The 24,431-nt window shown below is 42.6% G+C and overlaps 1 protein-coding gene and 1 non-coding gene across 5 annotated transcripts in view; both read left to right on the top strand.

Annotated features, from left to right (window-relative positions):
- Positions 1–14,854, top strand: part of ISM2 (isthmin 2) — a 47,032-nt gene extending 32,178 nt beyond the window's left edge. The window contains exons 2-7 of one of the 4 annotated variants that reach the window (XR_016281008.1): positions 3,832–4,095; positions 5,182–5,515; positions 5,912–6,052; positions 8,663–8,740; positions 12,037–13,159; positions 13,423–14,854. Coding sequence is in view for 2 of the 4 variants with exons in the window: in XM_089522294.1 (XP_089378420.1) it covers positions 3,832–4,095; positions 5,182–5,515; positions 5,912–6,052; positions 8,663–8,740; positions 12,037–12,554 (1,335 nt within the window). In the remaining 2 variants the exon portion in view is untranslated. Of the gene's footprint in view, positions 1–3,831; positions 4,096–5,181; positions 5,516–5,911; positions 6,053–8,662; positions 8,741–12,036 lie in introns of all 4 variants that reach the window. The other 3 variants (XR_016281007.1, XM_089522296.1, XM_089522294.1) reach the window with 3 other exon arrangements.
- On the top strand, positions 8,294–8,369 carry LOC149314998 (small nucleolar RNA SNORD36). Its single transcript, XR_016281168.1, has one exon. It is a non-coding gene; the product is annotated as a small nucleolar RNA SNORD36 (small nucleolar RNA).
- Positions 14,855–24,431: the final 9,577 nt, after the last annotated feature.

The raw sequence follows: 24,431 nt of genomic DNA, 5'->3' as shown, positions 1-24,431 counted from the left end.
GGTGTGATGTAGTGGTTTGGGTGTTGGCCTAGGATCCTGGGAGAATAGAGTCCAAATCCCCACTCAGCCATGGAAATCCAATGAGTGACCTTAGGCAAGTCACACATTCTCAGCCTCAGAGGCAATGGTAACCCCCCTTTGAACAACTCTTGCCAAGAAACCCTCCTTCACATTACGGTCGCCCTAAGAAATTATTTGAAGGCACATAAATGTGTTTAGTCCTTTCCTCCCTCCACTCAGTCAAATGTGATCTCAATCAGACCCATTTGTACACTTGTCCTTCCACATTTGCGACTTTGACTTTTGGGTATTTGATTATTCATGGATTTTATTAATATGTTCTCTCTAGGAATACCTAGGTCCTCCAATGCAACGCTGTGGCCAACAGTAACCAAAAGTCGCACTGAAGGATCTAGAGATTCCTAGAGAGAACACTCCACTAGGCATTTGTAGCTCCTCCAGCTTAATTCTGTGGTCAAGGTCTAGCAGATGTTGACGACATAGTTGCACTGAAGGATCTAGAGATTCCTAGAGAGAACGCTCCATAGGCATTTGTAGCTCCTCCAGCTTAAGAAGAGGAGGAGGGGGGAGTAGAAGGAGCAAGAGGAGGAAGAGGAGGAGGGGGAGGGGGAGCAGAAGGAGGAAGAGGAGGAGGGGGGAGCAGAAGGAGGAGATGGTGAGTGGCCAGAGGCCTCAAGGTTTTTTAAATTTTTATTTTGCCTGCTTTAATTGCTAACAAGTCTCCCTTGCTTTGACAATGATAGTGTGGTGATGATGATGATATGAGTCAGTTTGAGAGGCATGCAGGCACTGTTTCAGAAGCCGAGAGAGTATCACCTTCCAAAGTGCCCTTTCTGTGTGTTTTTGGTTCTTTAATGGTGATATTGATATCAGCAAGCCTCTGAGGCATGGCCAATGTAAATTGCTGTGATTTTTACAAACTCATGCGCAGTGAAGAAAAACCAAAGTCCCTTGACCAAGTACACACTTCTGAGAAGTAGACTTGGTGCAAGAACTGTGAAACCACCTTGACATGTTCAATATGCATAAGCCATGTTAAACCATGCTAAGTGTTAAACCCAAGGGGTTTGGTTATGGAATAAGCATCTGATGCAAGAGGCCATGTTAAGTAAAGACATGTGAAATGCCCAAATGTGCTGTTGTGTGTGTTTTGGAATGGAGGTTGGGGGTGTTTGGCCAGAAAGGGAAGTAAATATCTGCCATCTGTCTAGAAATAATGCCCAAATGTCCTCCATTTTGATCATGCCTAAAAAACATGCATTTATATTAAAATTGTTAAAAAATCATCAATTTTTTTCGCGTGTCCTCCATTTAAAAAAAAAAAGGGGCCTACATTTGAAAATGTTGTCCTACATTTGTCCCAGTTTGGAGTTCCTGACTTATGGCAACCCTACCCACTCTTGAAACAGCCTGTTCTACTGTTAAACAGCTCTTACAGTAAAGAGGCTCTTCCTAATGTTTAGGTGGAATATCTTTTCATTTTATTTCATTTTACTGGTTTGTGTTCTAGTCTCTGGAGCAGCAGAAAACAAGCTCACCTCATTTTTCCTAATAGTAGGGCTGGCTCTGGGCAGTACTTCCGAGCAATAGTACCATATTTGAGTACTTGGTACCCAAATACAATAGTAGCATATTTGTGCTCTTTCTGGGGATATTCCATAAGCCAGTCTTAACTCTTCTCAAGCCCTCATTTGACAGGTGAGATGTGGATGGGAAACTGCAGAATCCCAGCAGACTGTTCTGTCAGTGTTTCTCTCAGCTGTGCATGTGAAAGCTAGTCTTGGGATGTGTGTGTGTTGTGTGCCTTCAAGTCATTTCCAACTTATGGTGACCATAAGGCCATATCATGGGGGGGGGGGGCGGTTGGCAAGATTTGTTCAGATTCAGAAGAGGTTTGCTGTTGCCTTCCCCTGAGGCTGACAGATTTGCCTAAGAGAGCATGTGACTTGCCTAAGGTCACCCAGTGGGTTTCATAGCCAAGCAGGTCTCCAAAGTCACAGTGCAACACTCAGATCTGTAGGCCATGCTGGCTCTAGTCCTAGGATGTGTGTGTGTATGTTCTTGCAATGTTTTTTGCCATGGGTAGCTAGGCTCCTTAATAAAAAGCAAAGGGACTAGCAATCTTCCTGCTGCTCTCTCTTCCTTTCACTGTGGGAGGGGAAGACAGGCTTCGGGTCCTTTTGATGTGCAGCCCTAGTAAATCCATTGGCGATGCCTTGTGTGTGCCCTCATGTGAGTCAGGACTGGCTCCAGCTCCCTTTGAAGTGCTCCAGCGGTCAGGATGAAAGTGGGATGGAGGGGGAAGAGTCCTTCCCAAGCCATCAAGCCCTAATTGCAGGTAATAGTGCTTCTCAGTATCCCATCTGGGGAGGGGAACATCCCTGTTTCCTCTAATCCTCCAGCTCCACTCTGGGCTCCTGCAGTGAAAGGAAGTCACATACAGGGAGCAAGGCTAGAGAACATGGGCTGCACATGTTGTTGAACTCCTAGCGGCAAGATGTAATCTGCCAGTGCTCTGAAGTGGAGTCTTCTGAGGAACACTTTGGAGATCCTTGGCACAAAATATTAAATATAGCAGAACACAGGGAAAGCTTTTACTAGGGATTGTACTTTTTATTAGGATTCTAGTTCTGCTTCATTATTTTAACTGACAAATTGATCTCAAGGCTCTGGCCAATTCCCACATTAAGTTTCACCTCCCCCTTTTTGTCTCCTTAAATAAGATCATGATGAAAACATAAAATACACCAGTGTAGTAGTTTTCCACTCTGCAGGTCCAGATAATATAAAATGCAGCCGGTCTGTTTGTTTGAACAACACTCTAATAAAATACAGGAATTTAATTGGTCCTGATTTCTCTGCCATATTGAAACAGAAAAGCCATGTTTGGTTTGTGCCATTTTAATGGGAGGCAGTATAATCAGCAAGCTGGGAATGTGGGTCGTAATATGGAAGGGTGGTTGTTTATGGGGCATTACTTATAATATTAATACTTATTTTTTTACAGAATAACCTAAGAATCTGTCCACTTTATCATCTTTGTTGACCATATCCTTATTTTGCTGACGTACAGTGGGTGGCACTGGAGGTCAAGGCCTTTTTGGTGATGGTGCTTAGATTGTGTAACTTGCCACTGGAACCCTCAGGAGAAAGTTAGAATCATAGAATCATAGAATCGTAGAGTTGGAAGAGACCACAAGGGCCTTGCTCTCTTGGAAGCTATTTAACAGACAGATAGTTGCTGTCCTCTTGCCTTCAAGTAATTCTTGCTATTTTATTGGTGCTGGAGCCACATCTGAATTTAGTTGTTGTTGTTGTTGTTGTTGTTGTTGTTAATAAGTCACCTTGCAAATCACTTGGTATGTATAGTAAGCTAACATTAATAGCTGAATAAGCAGGTAGAAGATAGATCCTTGCCCTATGGCATTGAACAATCTAAATTTTAGACAAAAAGAAAGCAAAACTATCAAGGGATTGAAGCAAAGTAAACATAGTTACATGAATTTATTCTTTGCTTCTGAGCTGGGTTGGGGTTGTAGAGTCCATTGAGACCTGTGTCCAAAATTTCTTGGGTGTAACCTTGATAGGAAATTAAGCCAAGTAAGATAAGTGAATTATGCCACAGCAGACTTCCCTAATATGGCACCTTTTAGATGTGCTGGACACAACTCCCATTGTGGCCAATTTGGTTCAGGGTCAGTTATAGTCCAACAAATCTGGAGGCAACTATGTTGGAGAAGGACAGGAATATGTATATTTATATACAGGGTTTTTGATGCTGATGCTTCCATTACTGCCTTATATAAACAGATCTCAACTTCACCTGACATGGCTTCAATCAAAGAAAGGGAGTTGCCACAGTCTAACAAGGTTCGGAACCTGAGGCGAAATGGACAAGCCATGCCACGCCGACAGAAGCGCCGTTGGCAGTTGTATCCTGCCACCAAGAACCAGTTGCAGTCCCTTCAGCCAGGTGGCACAGTTCAGGAAGAGAGCACACCCTTTGTGCTGGATTTACAAAACCTGCCGGGCTTAGCCAATGTGGATCTGAGTGCCCAGAATCCAAACATCCAGGTAGGCCCATGGGCTGTTCAAGTTATACAGTTGTTGTTGTTGCTGCTGTTGTGTGCCTTCAAGCCATTTCTGACTTAGGGGGACCCTTTCACACCATTTGCATGGCAAGATTTGTTCAGAGGAGGTCTGCCATTGCCTTTTTCTGCAGCTAAGTGAGAGCGACTCGCCCAAAGTCACCCAGTGTCCTTGCCCTTCACACTGGAGAATCAAACCCTGGTCTCCTGAGTCATAGTCCAACACTCAAACCACTACGCCACACTGGTTGTCAAGTTATACATGCTAGACTAGAAACAAAGTGATGGAATCCACTGTTAACCTTTTTGCAGGGTGAACAAATTTTGGCCACTGGGGTCTGTCATGGACACACTGACCCCTCCTTGAACACAACCAGAAGTGGTTGGAATTCCACTTCCAGTTTTGCTTTTAAAAGCCCTCTGGATCATTTTGGAGTCAAAACAAGGGACAGAGTTTTTTTCCAAGCTCAGTTATCACTCCTGGAGGCCTGCATGGCTAGCAGTTTTGACTCTTCAGTTGAATTTCCAACCTACTCTTCCATGGAGGAAAATGATGTAGAAAAAAATACTTTCCTTGGTGTACGAGCGCCACAGTTCTCAGTATAACTTTCTTATAGGGCAGGAATGGGGAGCTTTGACCCTTTGGACATTTTCACATATACTTCCTATCAACCCTCACCCACCCATCTTGATTTGTATTTATCCCAACTTCTTAAACATGCATGCCTAAAAGAAAAAATATCAAAATCCTTATTAACCTTAACTTAATCATACCATAAAAAGGAATGGCAACCACCATCTTGGGTCTTGAACAAAATGTCAGATTTGGAATTGGGGCTTGAGTAGTGATAATACTGAAGAGAGGAATGGGCAGCCATGGGGAACAGTTAGAGTTAAGAAACCAAGGTCAGGAGAACACAAAGAGTGAATGTCTTGTTCAGCACTGAATCAATAGGTTAAAGATAAGATAGGCAAATAAAGTGAAACATTTGAAGGTAGGTTGTTTGGTTAAATAACAGTACAGGTCTTTTAGTCTTTGTGCTCCAGTTTAACATGCTATCTTGTTTTCCAGGTAACCATAGAGGTAGTGGATGATCCTCAGGCAGAGATGGAGATGGACTTGCTGAAGGAAACTAGCAATGACTGGTCTCTGACTTCCTCAGAGTGGCTGTCCCATAAAGATCTCTTCTGGCCTCTTTTCTGGGAATACACAGACCCTGTAGAGGATGGTGATGAAGATGACAACTTGGACTCAAGGAGCAGGGGTGAGGGAGAGGAGGAAGAAGATGAAGACTATACTTCAGAGTATGATGAAGAGGAAACGGTGCTGAGTGGAGTGGGAGGTGACTGGGATCAGAGGTGGCCCAGACAGAAGAACTGGATCTTCAAAGAGAAGTATAATTATGGTGAGTTTCTCTTGGTTGGTCTTGATAGGTCTGCAGAGTTGAGTTTTCCTGTTGCTCATGAAGGAATGGTGGAGAATATGTAGGCCTTTCAGTAGAGTAACAGAGTCTTCTTTGTGCAGAAACTTCTAATCTACTCCTAATTATTGTCTCCAGTTGAGATGTGAGCACTAGCCAATATAACGGACCCAGCATTATGGATTATAACCTGCTAAAATTACAGTGTTACAGGCATCCTCCTATATGTGTGTTTTCTGTCATACGCACTAGAGAAGTAGAAGAAGTAGACCTGGATGCTATATGGTAAGTGTACTGACGGCACTTCACCCCAGAGTCCCTTTTAGCCTAATTTTACGGTGACTTCATAGAACATTGTTGTGTTTGTCTTGCCTTCTGCAGACTATGAAGATGAAGAGGAGTGGAGTCCCTGGTCTCCCTGCAGTGTAACCTGTGGCAGTGGCAATCAGAAGAGAACCCGCTCTTGTGGCTATGCGTGTACTGCCACTGAATCGAGAACGTGTGACTTGCACCGGTGCCCTGGTACACCTTCTCTTCCTCTTCGTCTTCTCCTGCCCAGTTGTTAGTGCTGCCTTTTCTCTATAGACTGAATTCTCTCTGTTTTTAACTGTTTAAAGCTACCAGTCAGGCTATTTAATATCTCTGAGTTGCTTTGTCGGCACTTTTTTGGAAATCCCTTTTTCAAAGATCTACAAGGGTTAAGTTGAGATTCCAGTAGTGAGGGAATCCTTTTGGTCAGTGGTCACCTTTGTCCTGAAATGAAACAGTAGCCATATGCAAGATGGAGCAAATTCATTTTTTATTAGGCCCCAAACAGTGTGTTCAGATAAGAAGAGAAAATTTGACTAAACTTTGGGAATAACTTCCTTAAATTGCAAACTGCTTTACAGTGGCATGGATGGCCTCAGAGGGTGATAGAGTTTTCTTCCTCTGATGATTTTTGAAAATAGATTGAACTGATATTCTGTCAGAGATGCCTTAGCATTGTATTTGCTGTGTTGGAATTGAACTGGATTACCCTTCCTGTTCTGCAATTCCTACATTTCAGATGTTAAAGGCATCCAGCTTCCCTTAATGTCTTTTTTTAAAAAAAGAAAGAAAGAAAGACCAGTGTCTTTGTATTTTCTTAACAGTAACAAATGGAACAATCATACAAACATAGGAGATTATTTCTTTAAAAAAAATCTGACTTATCCCCGACGGGACACAGTCGCGTTTTGGATTGCAAGCGGATATTATCGCACTCAAAATGCCACCGCTGCTGCCAGGCAACTGCAATCCACATGCAGCCTGGGTCCCAGTCACGCTTAGCCAGCTGATTTTCAGAGATGAGAGCTTTCCATGTTTGAAAGTCGGCTGGGCTGCACGCGGATTGCAGTTGCCCAGCAGCAGCAGCAGCAGTGTTTTTAAGTGCAATAATATCCGCTTGCAGTCTGAAACACAACTGTATCCCATTGGGGATACATCACATTTTTTTTGGTAATGTGATAATCTCCACAGAATCATAGAGTTGGAAGAGACCACAAGTCCCATCCAGTCTAACCCCCTGCCATGCAGGAACATACAAAATACCCCCACTGTTGAATTGCTCTTAATGTCAGAAGGTTTTTCCTAACGTTGAGGTGGAATCTCTTTTTCTGTAGTTTGAATGCATTGCCCTGGGCCCTATTCTCTGGAGCTGCAAAAAAACAAGCTTGCTCCATCATCAATATGAAACCTTTTTAAATATTTAAATATGGCTATTATGTCACTTCTTAACATTCTCTTCCCCAGGCTAAATCTACCCAACTCCCTAAGCTGCTTCTCTTATACTATGGTTTCCATACCTTTTATCATTTGGTTGTCCTTCTCTGGATACATTCTAGCTTGTTAATATCCTTCTTGAATTGTGAAGCCCAGAATTAGACACAGCATTTTAGGTGAGGTCTGACCAAACCAGAATAGAATGATACTGTTGATCCACATTCAGCTTGTGGTTTACTAAGACTCCTAGATCTTTTTCACATAGAATCATAGAGTTGGAAGAGATTACAATGGCCATCCAGTCCAATGCCCTGCCATGCAAAAAGTCACAGTCAAAGTACTCTTGACAGATGGGCATCCAGCCTCTGTTTGAAAACTTCCAAAGGAGACTCCCCCATTCTCTGAGGCAGCATATTCCACTGTCAAACAATTCTTACCATGTTGTCAAGCCAGGTGTCATCCATCATATATCTCTGCATTTCATTTTTACTGACCAAGTGTAGTACTTTCCATTTCTCCCTCTTGAAATTCATTTTGGAGTGAAGCAGACAGACATCTAGGAGCAGCCAGAAGCTGCTCCCGGCCTGATTGTCCCGGGGCGACAGTGAACACATGCTTCAACCCCAAGGGCACCTCCTGCTGCAGTCCCAAATGGACCGCTGCAAGGAGTGAGAAAGATTTGCTCCTTTTGGGACCAGTTTTTGGGCACCTTAGGTGGCCTTGCTGCAGCTCCAGGGTGGCTTCCAGGCGCTGCCGGAGCATGCGTTGTCTAAATGCCATGCCCCATGAGCCGATGGAAAAAAACATTGCTTTATATCTATTATGCGATTTAACATTGAAATAAGGGATATTAAGATAAAATTTCACATCTAGTTTACTTTATACAAACTGTGCTGGTATGGAATTTACAGGCTACCTAAAGGTAATGAAAATCTATTCAGTGTGCTGGTTCTTTGAACAAACACATGGACATTTTAATCCTGGTCTCCTGTTTCTCTTGATGCTTTTCTAAGACGTTTCTTGCATTTGATGTTTTGAGACAATTAACTGAAGCCTACTTTGAGGGTCAAAAGCAAGGTTTTGAACACTTAGTATGTGTTAGGGTGAGGTGGGGGCTGGGTACAAAGTTGGAAACATTATTTTGGATTACTGTATAACTCCCCAAATCTCCAGCCATCTTGGTCATGCTGGCTGGAGGATTCTGAAAGTTGTCTAAAAATGTAACTTTTGATAGCTGTAGTGTGGTGTCTAAGAGGATAGGGCAGGAATTATATACTGCAAGGATTTGACATTCAGTTGCACTTTCTATCCCTGTAGTGTCTTTGAAATTGAATGTTTCATGTCTTAGGAAGTTCACCGTGACATTTTTGCATCTCTGCTTCTCCCAAGGAGCAGATGGGGAGTTGGATCTCACCACTGAAGAGGCACCCTATGAAGCAGAAAATTCCACAGGGATCCTAAACTCAGGTTAGTAAAGTGCTTATTCTTGAATGAAGGAACTGAGCATCACTATTAGGGATGGAAAGAGAAGTTGACAAATCTGCAGTGTTTGATTTTTGTTTTTGTAATGTTCCATCAACTCAGCTTCATCTCATGGAGACCCTACGAATCAGAGATCTGCAAGAAACCCTGTAATTAATAGCATTGTTCAGTCCTTGCAAATGCAGGACTTGCAAACGCAGGAAGACCACACTACAGGTGGATTGAATCAAATCAAGGAAGTCACAAACACAGGTCTGTGGCTTCCTTGATTTGAATCAATCCACCTGTAGTGTGGTCTTCCTTTCTTCCTGCTGCTTTCCGCTTTATTTGACATTATCATATTTCCAGTGAATCATGTCATCTCATCATTTGCCCAAAATATGATAGCCTCAATTCAGTCATTTGGGCTTCTAGGGAGAGTTCACGTTTGATTAGCTCTTGGACTAATTCATTTTTCTTTTTGGCACTCCATGATATCTGTAGAATTCTTTTCTGCTACTACATTTCAAATCAGTTTATATTCTTTCTGTCAGCTTTCTTCACCGTCTAGGTCTTTGAATTCTTCAGATATACTCTTTAATTTACATTTTGTCATTGTGACTGATTTAATGTTGAACCAATATGCAGCCACTCTTGAACCAATGTGCAGAATAACGTTCCTGTCCTTGTTCTCTGAACTTCATGATGCAGATTTTCATTTTGAAAAAGTGTAGAAGAATGTGTATATTAACAGAAAGCGCACAAAAATGCAGATATAGATAATATGCATTGTATTTGTGGAAATTGCTTGTAAAGTATTCATGTATTAAGTAACACAGAGGACAAAAATGCCTCAGCACATTAAAATCTGTATGCATTTTCATGGAGACCTTTTATTTTTAAAAATTGCAAACTGATGCGGAACAGAATCAAATTTAAGACTGGAAAAATATGAAACCAGTTAAAACTAAAATTGTATCCCTTCATACTTGCTATATTGAAGCTTTTCTTGACATCCCACTAGTGGGGATATGTGTGTTTTCCACAACTGCATGCAAAACCAAAGGATGCAGTGTTTGATATTCTGTACAGAATAATCTGAGGAGTCTTTGCTTTATTGTTCTACAGTTTTTGTTTACTTAATCTTGTTAAGGAATAGGGATAGGGATAGATTTCTACGCAATAGGAAAAAAGAACAGTTCACATTTTATTAGCTCTTGGACCAATGTATTTATGTATTTATTTATTTTTGGCAGTCTATGATATCTGTAGAATTATTTTTTACAGAGCAAATTCTTAATTTAAATTTTTTAAAAAATAATCATGTGTGAAATCAAACAATGAAGTCAATGTTGAATTTGTAGAAGTAAACAAAAACATAGTCAATCTCTGAGAGATCATGTGAAAGCCTTTTCCAAAATCTGTCTATAGTGTCCTTCCCCCAAAAGTCTCCTCTTCTCTTATGGCGGGATACAGACGGGCAAAAAGGGGTGTGTTCATGACGTCATGAAGGTATAGCCTTCAGACGGCCCTTACCTGAATGCCGCCATGAACACGCCACCCGCACGCCCCAAGCGGGAAGAAGCGGCATTAAAAAGGTGCTGCTTTTCCCCGCTTCTTTTCTATATACTGCGCAACTGCGCAGCTCCGTCTATAAGCTGCTGCACCAGTACACCAGAATTGTTACGCCGCTAATTTAAGTTGCCCATTTAAAAGCTCCTTGTCTGCTGCATCGCATAATGAGTCGGGGTCCTGGAACATGCGCAGTTTGCACCGAGGCTCTAATTAGAGCATCAGATGCCATGCAGATGTGGAAGCTGCAGCACAGCTGCACTCTATTTTAATGCTCATAACCCTAACCCTAGAGCAACATGTACGCATGCGCTGCTAAAATTGGGGAAAGTTTGGAATTTAAAGTGAACCCCTACACACATTCCTGTGCCATTTTCACCTAACAATAAAAAAACCCTAAAACTTTAAATATTTACATATGTACAAGGGAGGTGATGGGGGATGGCAGGGGGACAGCGGTAGCAGCGGCGACAGCTGTGGCTGTGCATTGCAGATTCAGCAAGAGCATGGGGACCAAAGGAGAGGAGGCATCCATGATGCTGGTGACACTACCAACGTGCAAGCGAACAAGGATGCCAACACCAGCTGATCACCAGCTGGCAGGAGACCACCATTGTTCTTGGGCAGGGCGAGGGAAAAAGTTTAAAGGGGCCTGGGCGCTTTAAATGTGCACATAGGCTTTCTGCCGCCTGTGCTGAGCGCTGCAGCTGCGCAGCTGCGCATCCACCAGCCGGCAAAAGGGAAAAAAAAGCCCCGTTTTTGGCCGCCCGTGCAGAAGCTGCCTCTCTCTTTGCAGCGTCCTCCGAGGTGGCGGTATGGAAACTGCGGGTCAGAAACGGCCCCAGGTGAGGCGTCTTCACTGCCCCCCATGTGGAAGCCCCATACACCTGAGCCACGCCCCTGGGGCGGGCGGTCTGGAGGCTCCGTATTCAGCAGAATACACCTCCAAGACGTCTTCCCCTGCCCGTCTGTACCCCGCCTATGAATTCCATTTTGCCAGCCAAACCTATAGATCTATGGTTTTTTAAAAACATGTTGGGAATAGTTTATTAGGCAGATTTATCTGCTCTCCTTTTCTCTATGTTTTGCTGTTCAGTAAGGGATTTTAGAGGCAGCCCTCCTTCATCCTCCTCCTCATGGTAATGCAGCTAAAACATCCAGAAGAAAAGGAAGGCTGGATGAGAGCAAAAAGACTTTATAAAAAGGAGCTTGTTTGTCAGAGGCTTTGTTAACTGAGGTATCCATGCTGAGGTATTGGCATCCTGTATTTTATCTTCTCCAATCTGGCACATTCCAGGTTCTGAATATCCTAAGTCCATAAAGTAAATGAACATTCTTATTAACAATAATAGGAGTTGTAGTCTAGAGTGACCTATTTTCCCTAGTTTTTGTTCACCTTGACCAGTGCTAAATTTGTTGCTGTGCCACTCAAAAAGTCATCCCCCCCCCCTCAAAATGAGTCACATATGTAAGTTTCCAAATTCAGGAAGCCGATATATATATGCGCGCATTATGGGGACAATTTGGCAGTGAAATATGGATTCTTTGAGATACAATTTTAGGTATGGTAAGCAGTCTATAATTTGTTTAAATAGTAATAGGGGATTTGTGGTTTGGGGTCTGTGGGGGAAAATGCTTACTGCTTTAGAATTTTGCCAGTCCTGGCCAGAATGAACTGATGAGAATTAGTTGGAGTTTGATTGTTTCTCCCACCCATCTGCTTTCCCCAGATGTGGACAGTTGTGAAAAGTGGCTTAACTGCAAAAGTGACTTCCTCAACAAATACCTAAGCAAAGTGCTCTCTGACCTGCCCAGCTGTCCTTGTTCCTACCCCCTGGAAGCTGTGTACAGTGCCGTCAACTTGCGGGATGAGAGGCAGGGCAAGAACTTCCGCTGGCGGGATGCCAGTGGGCCTAAGGAGCGACTGGACATCTACAAGCCCACTGCCCATTTCTGCTTACGGTCCATGCTCTCTCTGGACAGCACCACGCTGGCTGCGCAGCACTGCTGTTACGATGAGAACACCAAGCTCATTACGCGAGGCAAAGGGGCTGGAGCCCCTAATCTCATCAGTACGGAGTTCTCCCCTGAGCTGCACTACAAAGTGGACATGCTGCCATGGATTCTCTGCAAGGGCGACTGGAGCAAGTATCATGTGGTGCGGCCGCCCAATAATGGGCAGCAATGTACTGACAATCCGCCAGAGGATGAATATCTCTCTCAACTACAGGAAGCCAAGGAATATTAGCAAAGCTAGAAAAGGTGGCTTTGAAGAGCACAAAACCTTTGGTCTACTACACAGCATTCTAGAGAGCAGAATGGGATCTCTTGCCACCGCCCTGTTTTTTTATCAATGAAGAGTTTTGGTTCATGGTGGTTACAGAGTCATCCTTTGCGCTCCATTCCCTTTGTAATAAAGTAATCTGTAAGGAATTGGATGCATAGATTCTGCAATGGCTCTGGGCACACCTTCTTTGTAGGGACCTTCATGTTCTTTCCTGGCAGTGGCATCGCCTAGCAATTCTTGTGGTCCAGCTGGCTCAGAACGGCACTCTGGAATGCGCACTATACCCAGAGAGGAAGTGAGTGATGGTGGGCACAGCCTCTTAAGATCACACTTTAAAAGGCCTGTCTTGACTCATTTTATACTGCATCCACAAATGTCACACCCGCAAGCAAGACTTCAAAGTTCTTCAGGCACAAATGTTTGCAGGATGCTTGATTGTTTTGTATAGTGGCTGAAGTGATCTTTGGTGTAATACACCAATGTTATGTTTTAGATAAAAGAGAAACATTGTTAGATATATTCAGAATTTGGTGGAACAAGGCTCTACAGTCTTCAAATGGCCCTAGGTAAGAGAAGTAATGATCTCTTGCTTGTGTATTATATTCAACAGTGTTACTGAGGGATGAGAACTGAAGATGAGTAAACTGGAAGCTGGGAATGAAAGTTCTGGGGTGTGTATGAAAATGTAGCCCCTAAAGGAGAGAAATGGGAGCTCAGGCCAACCTGCTTCCAGGGTTGTGATGGAATAAAACTGGATGTAATTTCTATCTAGAAGATAACAAAAGGAAACACCCAGACATTGTAATCCCTCTTCTTCTATACATTTCAGTGACCTGAGAGAAAAAGACAACTGACTTAGAGCCCAGGTATCCACAGTCTGGGGACAAAGCACATGCCTTGTGTGCAGAAAATCCTAGATTCACTCCTGATATTTCCAGCAGGTGCTGGAAAAACAATAACATGCTGTTGGAGAGAGCTGCCGCCTGTCAAGGGTAAGGACCCATTCAGACCACACAGTTATAATGCTGTTGTTCCACTTTAATTACTATGGCTCCATTTTACAGAATCCTGGAGCTCTCTGGCTGTTAATTTCAAATGCCCCTCCCTAAACTGCCAATCCCATGATCCCATAGGACAGAACCAAGGCAGATAAAGTGGAATAATATTGCTATAATTTTGTAGTGTGAATGAGCCCTAGATAATGCTGAGCCATGTGGACCGGTTGTCTGATTCAGGATAAGGCAGCTTTGTCTGTTCCCTTCCTGGTAAACTACAAGGCTGAGTAACACTGGTCAGTGATAGGGAGAAAAGCAAGGGCCTGTTGTTCTTGCTTAACCTGTTCCATCTCCTGTACCAAGACAGGCAACAAACAGCACCCATATATTTTTGCCTCCAGGAACATGATTTCCCTTTAAAATAATGCACATGGTTTTGCTGTGTAAAATTTCTGTGCAAATTCCTAGGAAAACTCCCTCTGTTTTCTTCTGATCTCTTTAATCCCCACTCCACCCGACCCCAAAAAGGTGTTATTTTTGGAGACTAGGGAAGTGTTCACAGCCATGTGCCTTCTCAGGGCATTAGAAGCCAGTGCATTTTACTACCTATGTCTGTCTGCTAGATCTGTTAGAGATTCCTTGAGGGCCATGCCAATAGTTAGCCACTCATTAAGCTTGCAACATCTTATGGCTAAAGATTTCCACATGTGAGCATTTGAATATGGAGAGGCCACCTCAAATTTTCTCTTTTTTGATCTCCAGCACACGTCTGATGTTTGTCCAGATTCAGAGGGTTCTTTTGTGACCTCTAGTGGCCATTTAGAAAATTAGTAAGTACATTATCATATGTGGAATTTGTGAGTTAAAAATTGTACCTCGGTTTCTGCAGCTATACAGAAAATCACTTCCTACTGTAATCTTGGACAACTGTGGTGGGCACTGGGCACAGTTTCCATTTTCACGGATCAGTGATGGGCCAAAGCACCTAAACACTGGCCAAAACTCTGACCCAGAAGTCTCTTCTGGTTTAGATTTCTGAGATATACTGTCACTTTTTGTTGGGTTTAGAGGGTATTAGAAGAAAGCCATTGCACACAAGCAACTGTTCAGTTGTTTTGCCCATTTAGGGCTAATAAATGCATGATTCCCCCTCCCTGGATTTTTTTTTTGGGGGGGGGGGTTGTGTGGGAGCTTGGCAAGATTGCCAAAATGTCAATGGGGAATATACATAGGCTGCAATCCTGCATGGCTCAGCATAACATTGCTGTTCATCAGGGACGTAGCCAGGGGGGGGGGGGGTTCTGGGGGTCCGGACCCCCCCCCCTCCATTAGAAAAATGAATGGTGTGTGCTGCTGCGCCGCCACACTCAAGCCCCATTATAATGGTGGCACTTAGTCTGGACCCCCCCCTTCCTAAAATCCTAGCTACGTCCCTGTGTTCATGGAATATTTGTCACTCCCTAGACCTACTATAGAGCCACCGCAGCCATTTGTGCCTGAAGGAGAGCTGGAGGGATTGCAGGAATGTTTGGCTATATCCCTGTAGCCAGATGCTAAGCGGTTATACCATCCACTTATTTCTACTGACATAACAGCGGCTGATGTAGGAGCTTCATGGCTTGATACAGGGATATAGCCAGTGTGAATCTATGTGCCTTCAGGTCTCCTGTTGACTTATGGTGACCCTGTGAGCTTCATAGGGTTTTCATAGGCAAGGAATACTCAGAGGTGTTTTTGTCAGTTTCTTCCTGTGAAATATAGGCTACAGTACCTGTCTCCCATCCATGTACTAACCAGACACTTCTGTAATCCTCCTTACTCTTCTCTAGGTATAAATGGCAGTGGGTGGGGGGTTTCAGTGGCTCTATCCTAGGTTGGGAGGAGGGGGTCACTGCATATCTTGTTATGTTTGCATCATGAAATGAATTAAATTTAACTACTCCGTTGCTGCTTCTGTTGGAAACAGGCTGTGAACCATGCTGGGGCAAAGAGGAGACTGTGGTGAAAGGAACATACTCCGCGGTCACTTAACAAACAAGACAGTAGTTTTTTGTGATCATGACCTTCCTTGCTTGCAACTAATATAGGCGGGTTACAGACCGCCAAAAAATACGTAGTGACTACGTATTAGGGTTAGGAAGGTGCGGTGCTTCCGCACCCCCCTAACCCTAATACGTAGTCACTACGTATTTTTTGACGGTGGCCGTTCCAGACGGCCGCTGCCATGTTTATGTCTTGGACGCATAGCGTCCAGACGTGTTGTGGCGCCTATGACGTTGTGAGTGTGCCAGCGGCGCCTCGCGGCATCATAGCTGCGCCGCGGAAAGAAGCTCCATTTTGGAGCTTCTTTTTTGCTCCGTAACGGAGACACGCGGTTTGGCTGCAGCGGCTCCCTCACGGAGCAAACAGCGGCGGCGGCAGACCGCCGCAAAGCGCCGGTTTATAACCCACCATATTTACATATATTTAAGTATAGTGGATCCTTGTTATACGCTGGGGTTTGGTTCCAAGATCCCCCGTGTATAACAAAATCCGTGTATGCTCAAGTCCCATTAAGTATAATGACATAGCAAAATGGTGTCCCTAATAAAAAATGGACCATCAAGGTAAATTTATACTTTTTTGGAACATTTTCAAACCGTGTATGCTTAAATCCGTGTATAAAAAAACTGTGTATAAGAAGAGCCGACTGTATATTAGTGAAGGCTATGTATTGTAGTATCCCTTTTTATTTTAAAAATTAGTGGCAGTTATTTATTCAAGTTAACTTTCAGATGAATTATTTGCTAACTTTTCTTAAACATCAGTTTCTGGATTTGAAAAATAGGGAAGAATTTGTTTGTCTATTTTGCAGTAAAACAGACTTGCATGCCTTGCCTTTGAAGGACAGTTGCCATTCTTGTAGACTTACATGCATACATGTGTGCATATACAGTATACAAGTCCAGAATCGTCTGGAGAATTAAGTTCCACATGGTGCTGGTCTTTGTTGCAGATTATTAATCCAAAAACTGTCATTCATCCCTTGTCTTTATCTATTCTACCTATCTCTGTAGTTCCCACCCAGCACAACAGGTCTCAAGCATGTATTTGTATTTGTATTCGTGTGCATGTATCCTTAGAGGATACATTAGAACATTCTTTATTTTTGGTTTGTGGAACATCTCCCACGATGTTCTGTTTTGCCTTTTTTCTCCTAACAACGTTTTCTCAGAAATTTTTGTTTGGATGGTTTTCTTAGAACAGCATACTTTGCTGATTCTACATATATTATGTGGAAGTAGCATTAGTTAAGATTCATACAGTGGTCACAATTCAGACATGGCACCTTGCTTGGCAGCAGAACTTGCCTGCATTTGCAACACATGTGCTCTATAGCAGCTTCCCCCAATCTGCTGCCTTCCATATGGAATGGACTACAATTACCATTATCCCCAGCTACCAAGATCATGGAGAAGGCTGCTCTATGCTGGGAATGGAGGAGCCTAAATTTTCTGCCAAGGAGTGATGATTCTGTCAGTCACAGATGTCTGTAAGAGTTTAGATACTGAATGCTGTTGTTCATAAGCACCTTACACTCCCACAAAGTTTTGCAGTCTCATTTGGGTGAGTAAATATTAAAGAACAAGGATGTATTTTTGTACCATGTAACTATTTTGTCCAGCAATTTCTATTTAAGCTATAAAATATTGTATATTGTCCCAGCCACATAATTTTATCGCTATATGGTTATGTTATTGTATAAAGATATATTTTGTGTATGTATGTATGTATGTATGTATGTATGTATGTATGTATTGGATGTACAAAATGGCATTTATAAGGAAAGCTTCTTTATCTGACTTTAGATGAAAAGCACTTTATTTCAAAATAAGGTTGTTTGTGACCAACATTATTGAATTATAATATTGTTCTGTGGTTTGTTTCTTTGAAAGGGACAACACAATGCCAAATGCTGTTTATTTTTAGGGACTGAGAGCTTTACTATGTTTTGTGGTTTTTCTGTTTTGTTTCTGATGGAGGGGCCTCAGAGCCAAGGGGTACCTAGATGTTCTCTTTTGGGGGAAAGACTTCTGTGGAAGAAACTCTTATGAGAACATCACTTCTGTCATCTGTAAAATCACTTTTCCCCATGACATTTTGACATTCCTCAGAAAAAAGTCTTCGGGAGGGACTTTAGGGCTGCGTCCACACAACAGAAATAATCCAGTTTGATACCACTTTAACTGCCATGGCTCAGTGCTATGGAATTCTGGGAAGTGTAGTTTGGTAAGACATTTAGCCTTCTCTGTCAGAGAGCTCTGGTGCCACAACAAACTACAATTTTCAGAATTCTGTCACATTCAGCCATGGCAGTTAAAGTGGTGTCAAACTGGATTGTTTCTGCAGTGCAGCTGCAGCCCTTGTTACTTTTCAAAGAGGAGTAAAGGTTTGTTGTTGTGGTTCTTCCATGACAGAGGTGAGAAGCCTGAGTCCTTCCAGATATTGCTGGACTATAACTTTTCATCATCCCTAACTATGGCTGATGAGATCTGCAGCCCAGCAACATTTGAATGACTGCTTGCTCATTGCCCCTGGTTCTTTGTGGTGAAGGTTTGGTCCAGATGTTATCCATTGTTGGTTCATTTACACTAAGTCCTCCTCTCTTTTCCAGTCTTTCCTTTGTACAGTATTTATTGATTATAATGGTTATGATAGCTTAAGGAATGGAGATGCTAGTGGTGTTGAATGAGGCCTCTTTCAGGAAGAAGGTGTGGGTGTGGGTATGAAGTGCCAAAAAGAAAGCAAGAGTTCAGAATATTCTCTTATGAATAAACTGTATTATTAACACACAGCCTTACATCTCAGTTATTGAAGACTGGAAAGCAAAGAATATTTTTGTTTCAAGGTTTACAACTCAAGAGTAGACTGTTACAAAGGAGCAGGGGCCAATTTTCCCCTGTCCCCATCAGTCCATGCTTACCCACCCAATCTTAAAAGTGCCTCTGTATTCAGCCATGTATCAATCAAAATGGGAAATGGTCAGCAAAACAACACTGGCAGGAGGGAAAGAGTTTGAAATCTTGTCTTGACTGAATTTTTCATACACAAAGCAGCATAGCAGGGAGCATGTTAACTTTCAGAATTGCTTTCAGTGTGATACCTAAGTAATAATACTTAGCATTTGTCCAAGTATTTGTGCCAAATCTGTTTTCTGGAGCTAGGTGAGGAAATGCCAGTTTCCTCTAACAGAGACTTTGAAGAGCTACTGCCAGTCAGAACAGCCTTCAAGTTGCCTGTCAACTTATGCTGACACTATGCACTTTTCATAGGCTTTTCTTAGGTAAGGAATAGTCAGAGGTAGTTTTGCCCATTCCTCTTTGTGAAATATAGCCTACAGTTCCTGTTCTTTGCTGGTGGTCTCCCATCCAAGCTTGCATAGCTTCCACAATCAGACAGGATCTGGTCTTGCATTAAATGATCAATGGTCTGACTTAAGGAGAAATAATATTTGTTACAATGAAACTTTTGCAACCATTTTGTGCCCCCCAAAAAACCAATGTATAGAGAGCACCACAGTTGGAATATCGTAGTCCTCACCCTATGGCAGCTCCTAAGCCTATGATAGATTTCACCTTGCCTATTTACAAGTGTTTTCTACAATTGTGAGGACCAGAATTGAAGAACTGAATTTCATTTTTATTTTTTACTTCGCATATAGACTGGAAACTTTTTGATGTTTTATACTTGCGTTGTATCCTCTTACAGAAGCGGTTGAACTCTTTTGTTTAATCTGCAGTGTTCACATTCTGTTCAAAACTGCTGAAGTGGAGTTACACATGCAGTGCCATTAAACATGAAGGATGAGCCTTCTTGGCTGATATGTATCCTGCCAAAATGGTAGTACTACTTTGGTTGTGCATTTGGTTGCACACTGTTGGCATTGAAAACAAAGGTCTACTGCATAATCAGTAAGCAGCTCTGCATGTGGAGATTTATGTTATAAAACCTTGATGTACAATTTTGTTCTCAGTGACCAAAATACACAGACCTGCCATCTTCACGGTCTGCATTGATTATATTATCCGGAGAGGTCAGTATGAATTAATGGCAGAGATCCTGTATGGTATGGTGCAGCCTAATAGTTCCACTTGTTGACTTGCACTACAGTTGGTCATCCAACATCCCTCTTGAGCCACTGAAACTCTTTGGTCATTCTGTGGCTGATGGAGAGCAGGAAAAATCACATAAATATCTGACTATATCTCTGTAGCGAGATGCACATCAAGTACATCATTCACATGATTCACCAGGGGCCTCTGGAAGTCTCAGCAGATGGTGCAGTCATTCTGCATTTGACCTTTTTTGCCATTGAGGAGAGTGATATGGAATATCTATCTCCACAACAATCCAAAAAATACATGTCAGGTCTAAGGTGGACTTGTGTACACCACTAACAGGATCGCAGCCAATGAACGTGATTAGTGAATGGCCAACTACTACACCTCCTCCCACACCACAGACTAGCAACAATTCCTTCAGTCTTTGAGGAGCGCTATCCATTTCTTCTTTCCTCAGGACTGCAGAGACATTCCATCTGGTCTTCTGCAACAAGATAACAAGGCCCCAACATCTCTGTGGGTTGTCTTCGTGTAGATTACTCACACAGCTGGGGTACTGCCTGCGAACAGACAAGGACGCCAAGCCAAGCCTGTCAATAAGGGCAGTTTGGCTTCATAGATCCCCTTCAGCTAAGAATGCAAAGTTCTCTCCAGGGGAACCAACAGATGAGTGTTGGCCAACAGCTGAATTTGCCAGCATCACATTTCAAAGGTCTCTGTAAAGCTACAAAGTGAGATCCAGCTGCTGGGGAGCGGGTGTGTATTTAAGCAACAGGGTGCTGCTGAGGAGTTTGATGACAAGCCCAGAAAGAAGTCAAAATCCTCTGTCCACAAAGCAGCCACTTCTCAAACAGCCGCCCTGGATAGGAACCAAGCAAGAGCAGGTGGTCAATTTCACATTAGCCAGATGAGATTCTTGTAAGAACTGCTGCAGTGGGAACTTTTTACAAGCCAGTAGTTTTATTTCAAATAACTATAGGAGGCTTCAAAGCTTCCCCCCTGCTTTCTTGCTCATTCAGCTCCTATGGCTGCAGCTCTTACACTGTTGGCTGGGTGTAGGAATAAATCCAGCATTTTGTTTGCCAAATGGAGAGATTGCCAGCTAATCATGAAGTCCACAACTTACATGGAAATCAATCCAGCAATACTGATACCATCACTTGGCCCAGTGTTGCAGTAGGATTCAGACATCAGCTACAGCTCTGCAGTAAACTGTTCAGAGTCTGAGGCTCGGGCTCAAAATTAGAAAGGCCGCCATGAAGGAATCATGGCAAATATATGTGTGTGTATGTGCAAGGGTAGGTGTACACTTCCAGCAGGGACAATCCTGCTGCCAAAGGGATAACAAATCTGCTTTTAGTTTTACAATCATTCCTCAAAAAGGACCAAGCATGGAACCAAAAGTAGATTCACTGCTACCACAGCAATGGATCCAGCAACTGCCCCCGCCTTCAGAGAGGTTGTAAAGCCAAATATTTCTCGTTTATTATTGCAGATAAAAGTAAGGTATGCCTCTGTGCGAGCCTGTATAAATTCAGACAAGTGCAACAGAGACTTCTTCCTCAGCTATCAAGGATGCCCTACCAGGTTTTGTAGAAAACATTTCAGCTGTAGTACCACCGAATATTGGTTTATTCACAGTGAATATTTTTCACTGACAATACACACACGTTACAGAATTCTGGCAGTGTGCAACTGGGTACTGCATAAGATCTCTTGGTGCACAACAGAGGCATCATGAAAAGTGGGGATGCTTCTCCTGTTGGGTATAGGGCACCTATGACTTTCTACTGCCCTCCCCTCATTGTGCAAAGGCAACCTATCCCACAAATACTGCTACGCATTGCTGTGTTTGTGTAATGCTCATGTTGCTCACTCTACGTGTAAAATGTCCCCAGTAGCACAGCTACAATGCTCCTCTTAGGAACACTCTACAACTTATGAAGTCGTAAATCTTCATCAGGATGCCAACCGTAATCTTAATTTCCCAGCAGTTACCCTTTGCTCACACACCAGTTAATGTTTTGTTTGACTACTTTATCACAAGTTTGGGATTTTTTTTTTAAATGAATGCTTTCAGTAGTCATCTGCTTTACCCTAGAAAAAGCCTAGACCAGGGTGACCAGACATCCTCCGTTTCCAGGGCATGTTCCACATTTCAAGGAAATGTCCAGGAAGAATTCAAAATGTCCACTGTTATGAGCATAACTAAGGCTGAATTTACATTTATATTAGTGTTTTTAGCTTTTATTTAGTAATGTCCTACATTTTTCTTGAATCTTTTATTCTCCTTTGTGGTTATGGCATCTGGTCATCCTGGCCCAGGCCGTTTTTCTTATTAAATATACTACAGAGTTCCAGGTTTAGGCTCACTCCATTTTTTGGCAACAAAAGGCTGTCACTAGAAAACTGTCAACAGAAACCTGCTGCACCAGCTGTGTGATTTCACTGAACACAGTATGCTATAGTGATCTGACATGAGATCCACATGCACAGGATTTACAGCTGGGGACTATTCTCCATTGATGGGAGAACCGGAAATGACTTATCCAGATAGTCACTGAAAATCTGGCCATTGAACTTAAGCCTGTAAATATTTAAAAGTCAAATGTTTCAATGCCTTGGAGCCTGTAAAGAGGGATATAAATGACATACGTAAATAATAAATTCTATCTACTGATTTATTCTGTCAGAAATACTAGAGCTGTTGCAACTGTTCTGGAAATCAAGAATTAAATCCACATGGTTAGAAATAGAGATGGAAGAATCTTAGATTCATTTCTTCCCATCTTTAGATTTTTTAAAAAATTCCGAATATCCAGAATAGGAAAAAAATTGCAAGTGCTGGTAAATTCTTATTGCAACTGAACTGAAACAAAATTCAACCAGCTGTAATAGCCAAACTGAATAGGAGTATTCCCAGTATAGAGTATTCCCACTACAGAAAACAAAAATGTTGTATCTGTCTGCCATTTAGCTGTTAAAAATTAGTCATACATTGGCCTGTAAATTGGGAATTACTGCCCTTTTGTGGACAACTCTATGTAAAACTTGCCTGAAAGACTGGTTTTTACTGAAGCTTCTTGTTGTGTCCCTTCAAGTCATTTCTATGCTATGTGTTTTTACTTCTTTTTATTGTAACTTGCCTCAATCCGTAGGGAGAGGCGGGATATTATTATTATTATTATTATTATTATTATTATTATTATTATTTCTGATTTATGGAAACCCTAAAGCAAATCCTTCATGGGGTTTTCTTGACAAGTTTCTTCGGAAGGGGTTTGCCATTGCTGTCTTCTGAAGCTGAGTGTGTGGCTTGCCCAAGGTCACCCAGTGAGTCTACATAGTCAAGATGTGATTCCAACCCTTGTCACCAGTCATAGTGCAACACTCAAACCACGACACCACACTGGCTCTCTTTGACTGAAGCTACTAAATTATAAAGAAAAAGAATCTCCATGACTGAGATCGTACACCATGTTGCAAAGTTAAAGTCTTGCAAGTGTACTTACAGGATGCAGAAGCAGCAGAGAGGCTGCTCCATCTCCCTGGCTGCTCCCTTCTCTCAAGAGACAAGACAGAGGCTGCTGAGTTGAGATCTCTCCTCAGTTGCAAGGATATGCCCAGATAGAAACAACAGAAAATCAAAAAGTACTGGGTATTTTAGTTTAATAGGATTAGTTGTGTGAGATTTTGTAAGTTAACAGGAAATGTCTGACTTTCCTTAATAGACCCTGTACTCCTCTTGATGCAGCCTACTATCATATTGGCTTTTTAAGATGCTGCTTCACACGGTTGACTCTAGTTCAGATTGTGGTCTTCTAAGACTCCCAAGATCTTTTTTGCATGTACTGTTGTCAAACTAGTTGTTTTTGTGTCTAAGTGTAGTACTTTATATTTCTCCCTCCCGAAATTATTATTAAGCTTTATTTATATAGCACTGTAAATTTACACAGCACTGTACATAAAATCATTTAATTAGACGGTTCCCTGCCTTCATGCTTACAATCTAAGACACGACACAGGAGGAGAAGGGAATGGTTGAGGGGAAGGGGATCAGGTCCAGCATTCTTCTCTCCCTCTGAGTCCTGGACCAAGGCAGATGGACAGATGGAGGGATCTGTATCTTAAGGATAGGCCTGATGGCATTCGCCTACCCTCTCTCCCCCTCTGAGGCCAAGATGGAGTTGGATGCCTTCGGGGAGGGCACAGTTCCTTTAAGGAACTGATGGGATTGGCCTACCTTTCTTTCCCCCTCAGAGGCCAAGATGGAGTTGGATGTCTTCGGGAAGGGCACAGTTCCTTTCTCTACGCCTCAGAGGCCAAGATGGAGTTGGATGCCTTCAGGGAGGGTGCAGTTCATTTTGTTAGTTCTGGCCCAGCTGTCTGATCGGTTAAGGTCATTTTGAATTCTGATTCTCTCCTCTAGGGTATTGGCTAAAGGTAAAAGGTAAAGGTTTCCCCTTTGACAAGGTTGTCCAGTTGTGTCTGACTGTAGGAGGTGGTGTTAATCTCTGTTATTAAGCTAAGGGAGCCTGTGTTCTCAAAGACGGCTTGCCTTAAACTAAGACACATTCTAAAACAGAGGTGGGAACAGTGCACTAGACATTGCTGGAAGTAGCAGCTCCAACAATATCTAGAGGGCCACACAAATCCTGTTCTAAATTTGCAAGGTGGAGTACAATGCTTCTGTTCCTCTTTGATAAATCCTCACCAAAAGTTGGTATGTACAGCCAAGATTC

This window comes from Sceloporus occidentalis, unplaced genomic scaffold (genome assembly GCF_023333645.1).
Source record: "Sceloporus occidentalis isolate IW3139 unplaced genomic scaffold, rSceOcc1.0.p SCAF_4, whole genome shotgun sequence".
Taxonomy (NCBI): domain Eukaryota; kingdom Metazoa; phylum Chordata; class Lepidosauria; order Squamata; family Phrynosomatidae; genus Sceloporus; species Sceloporus occidentalis.
This window is presented reverse-complemented; position numbering and strand designations above follow the sequence as displayed.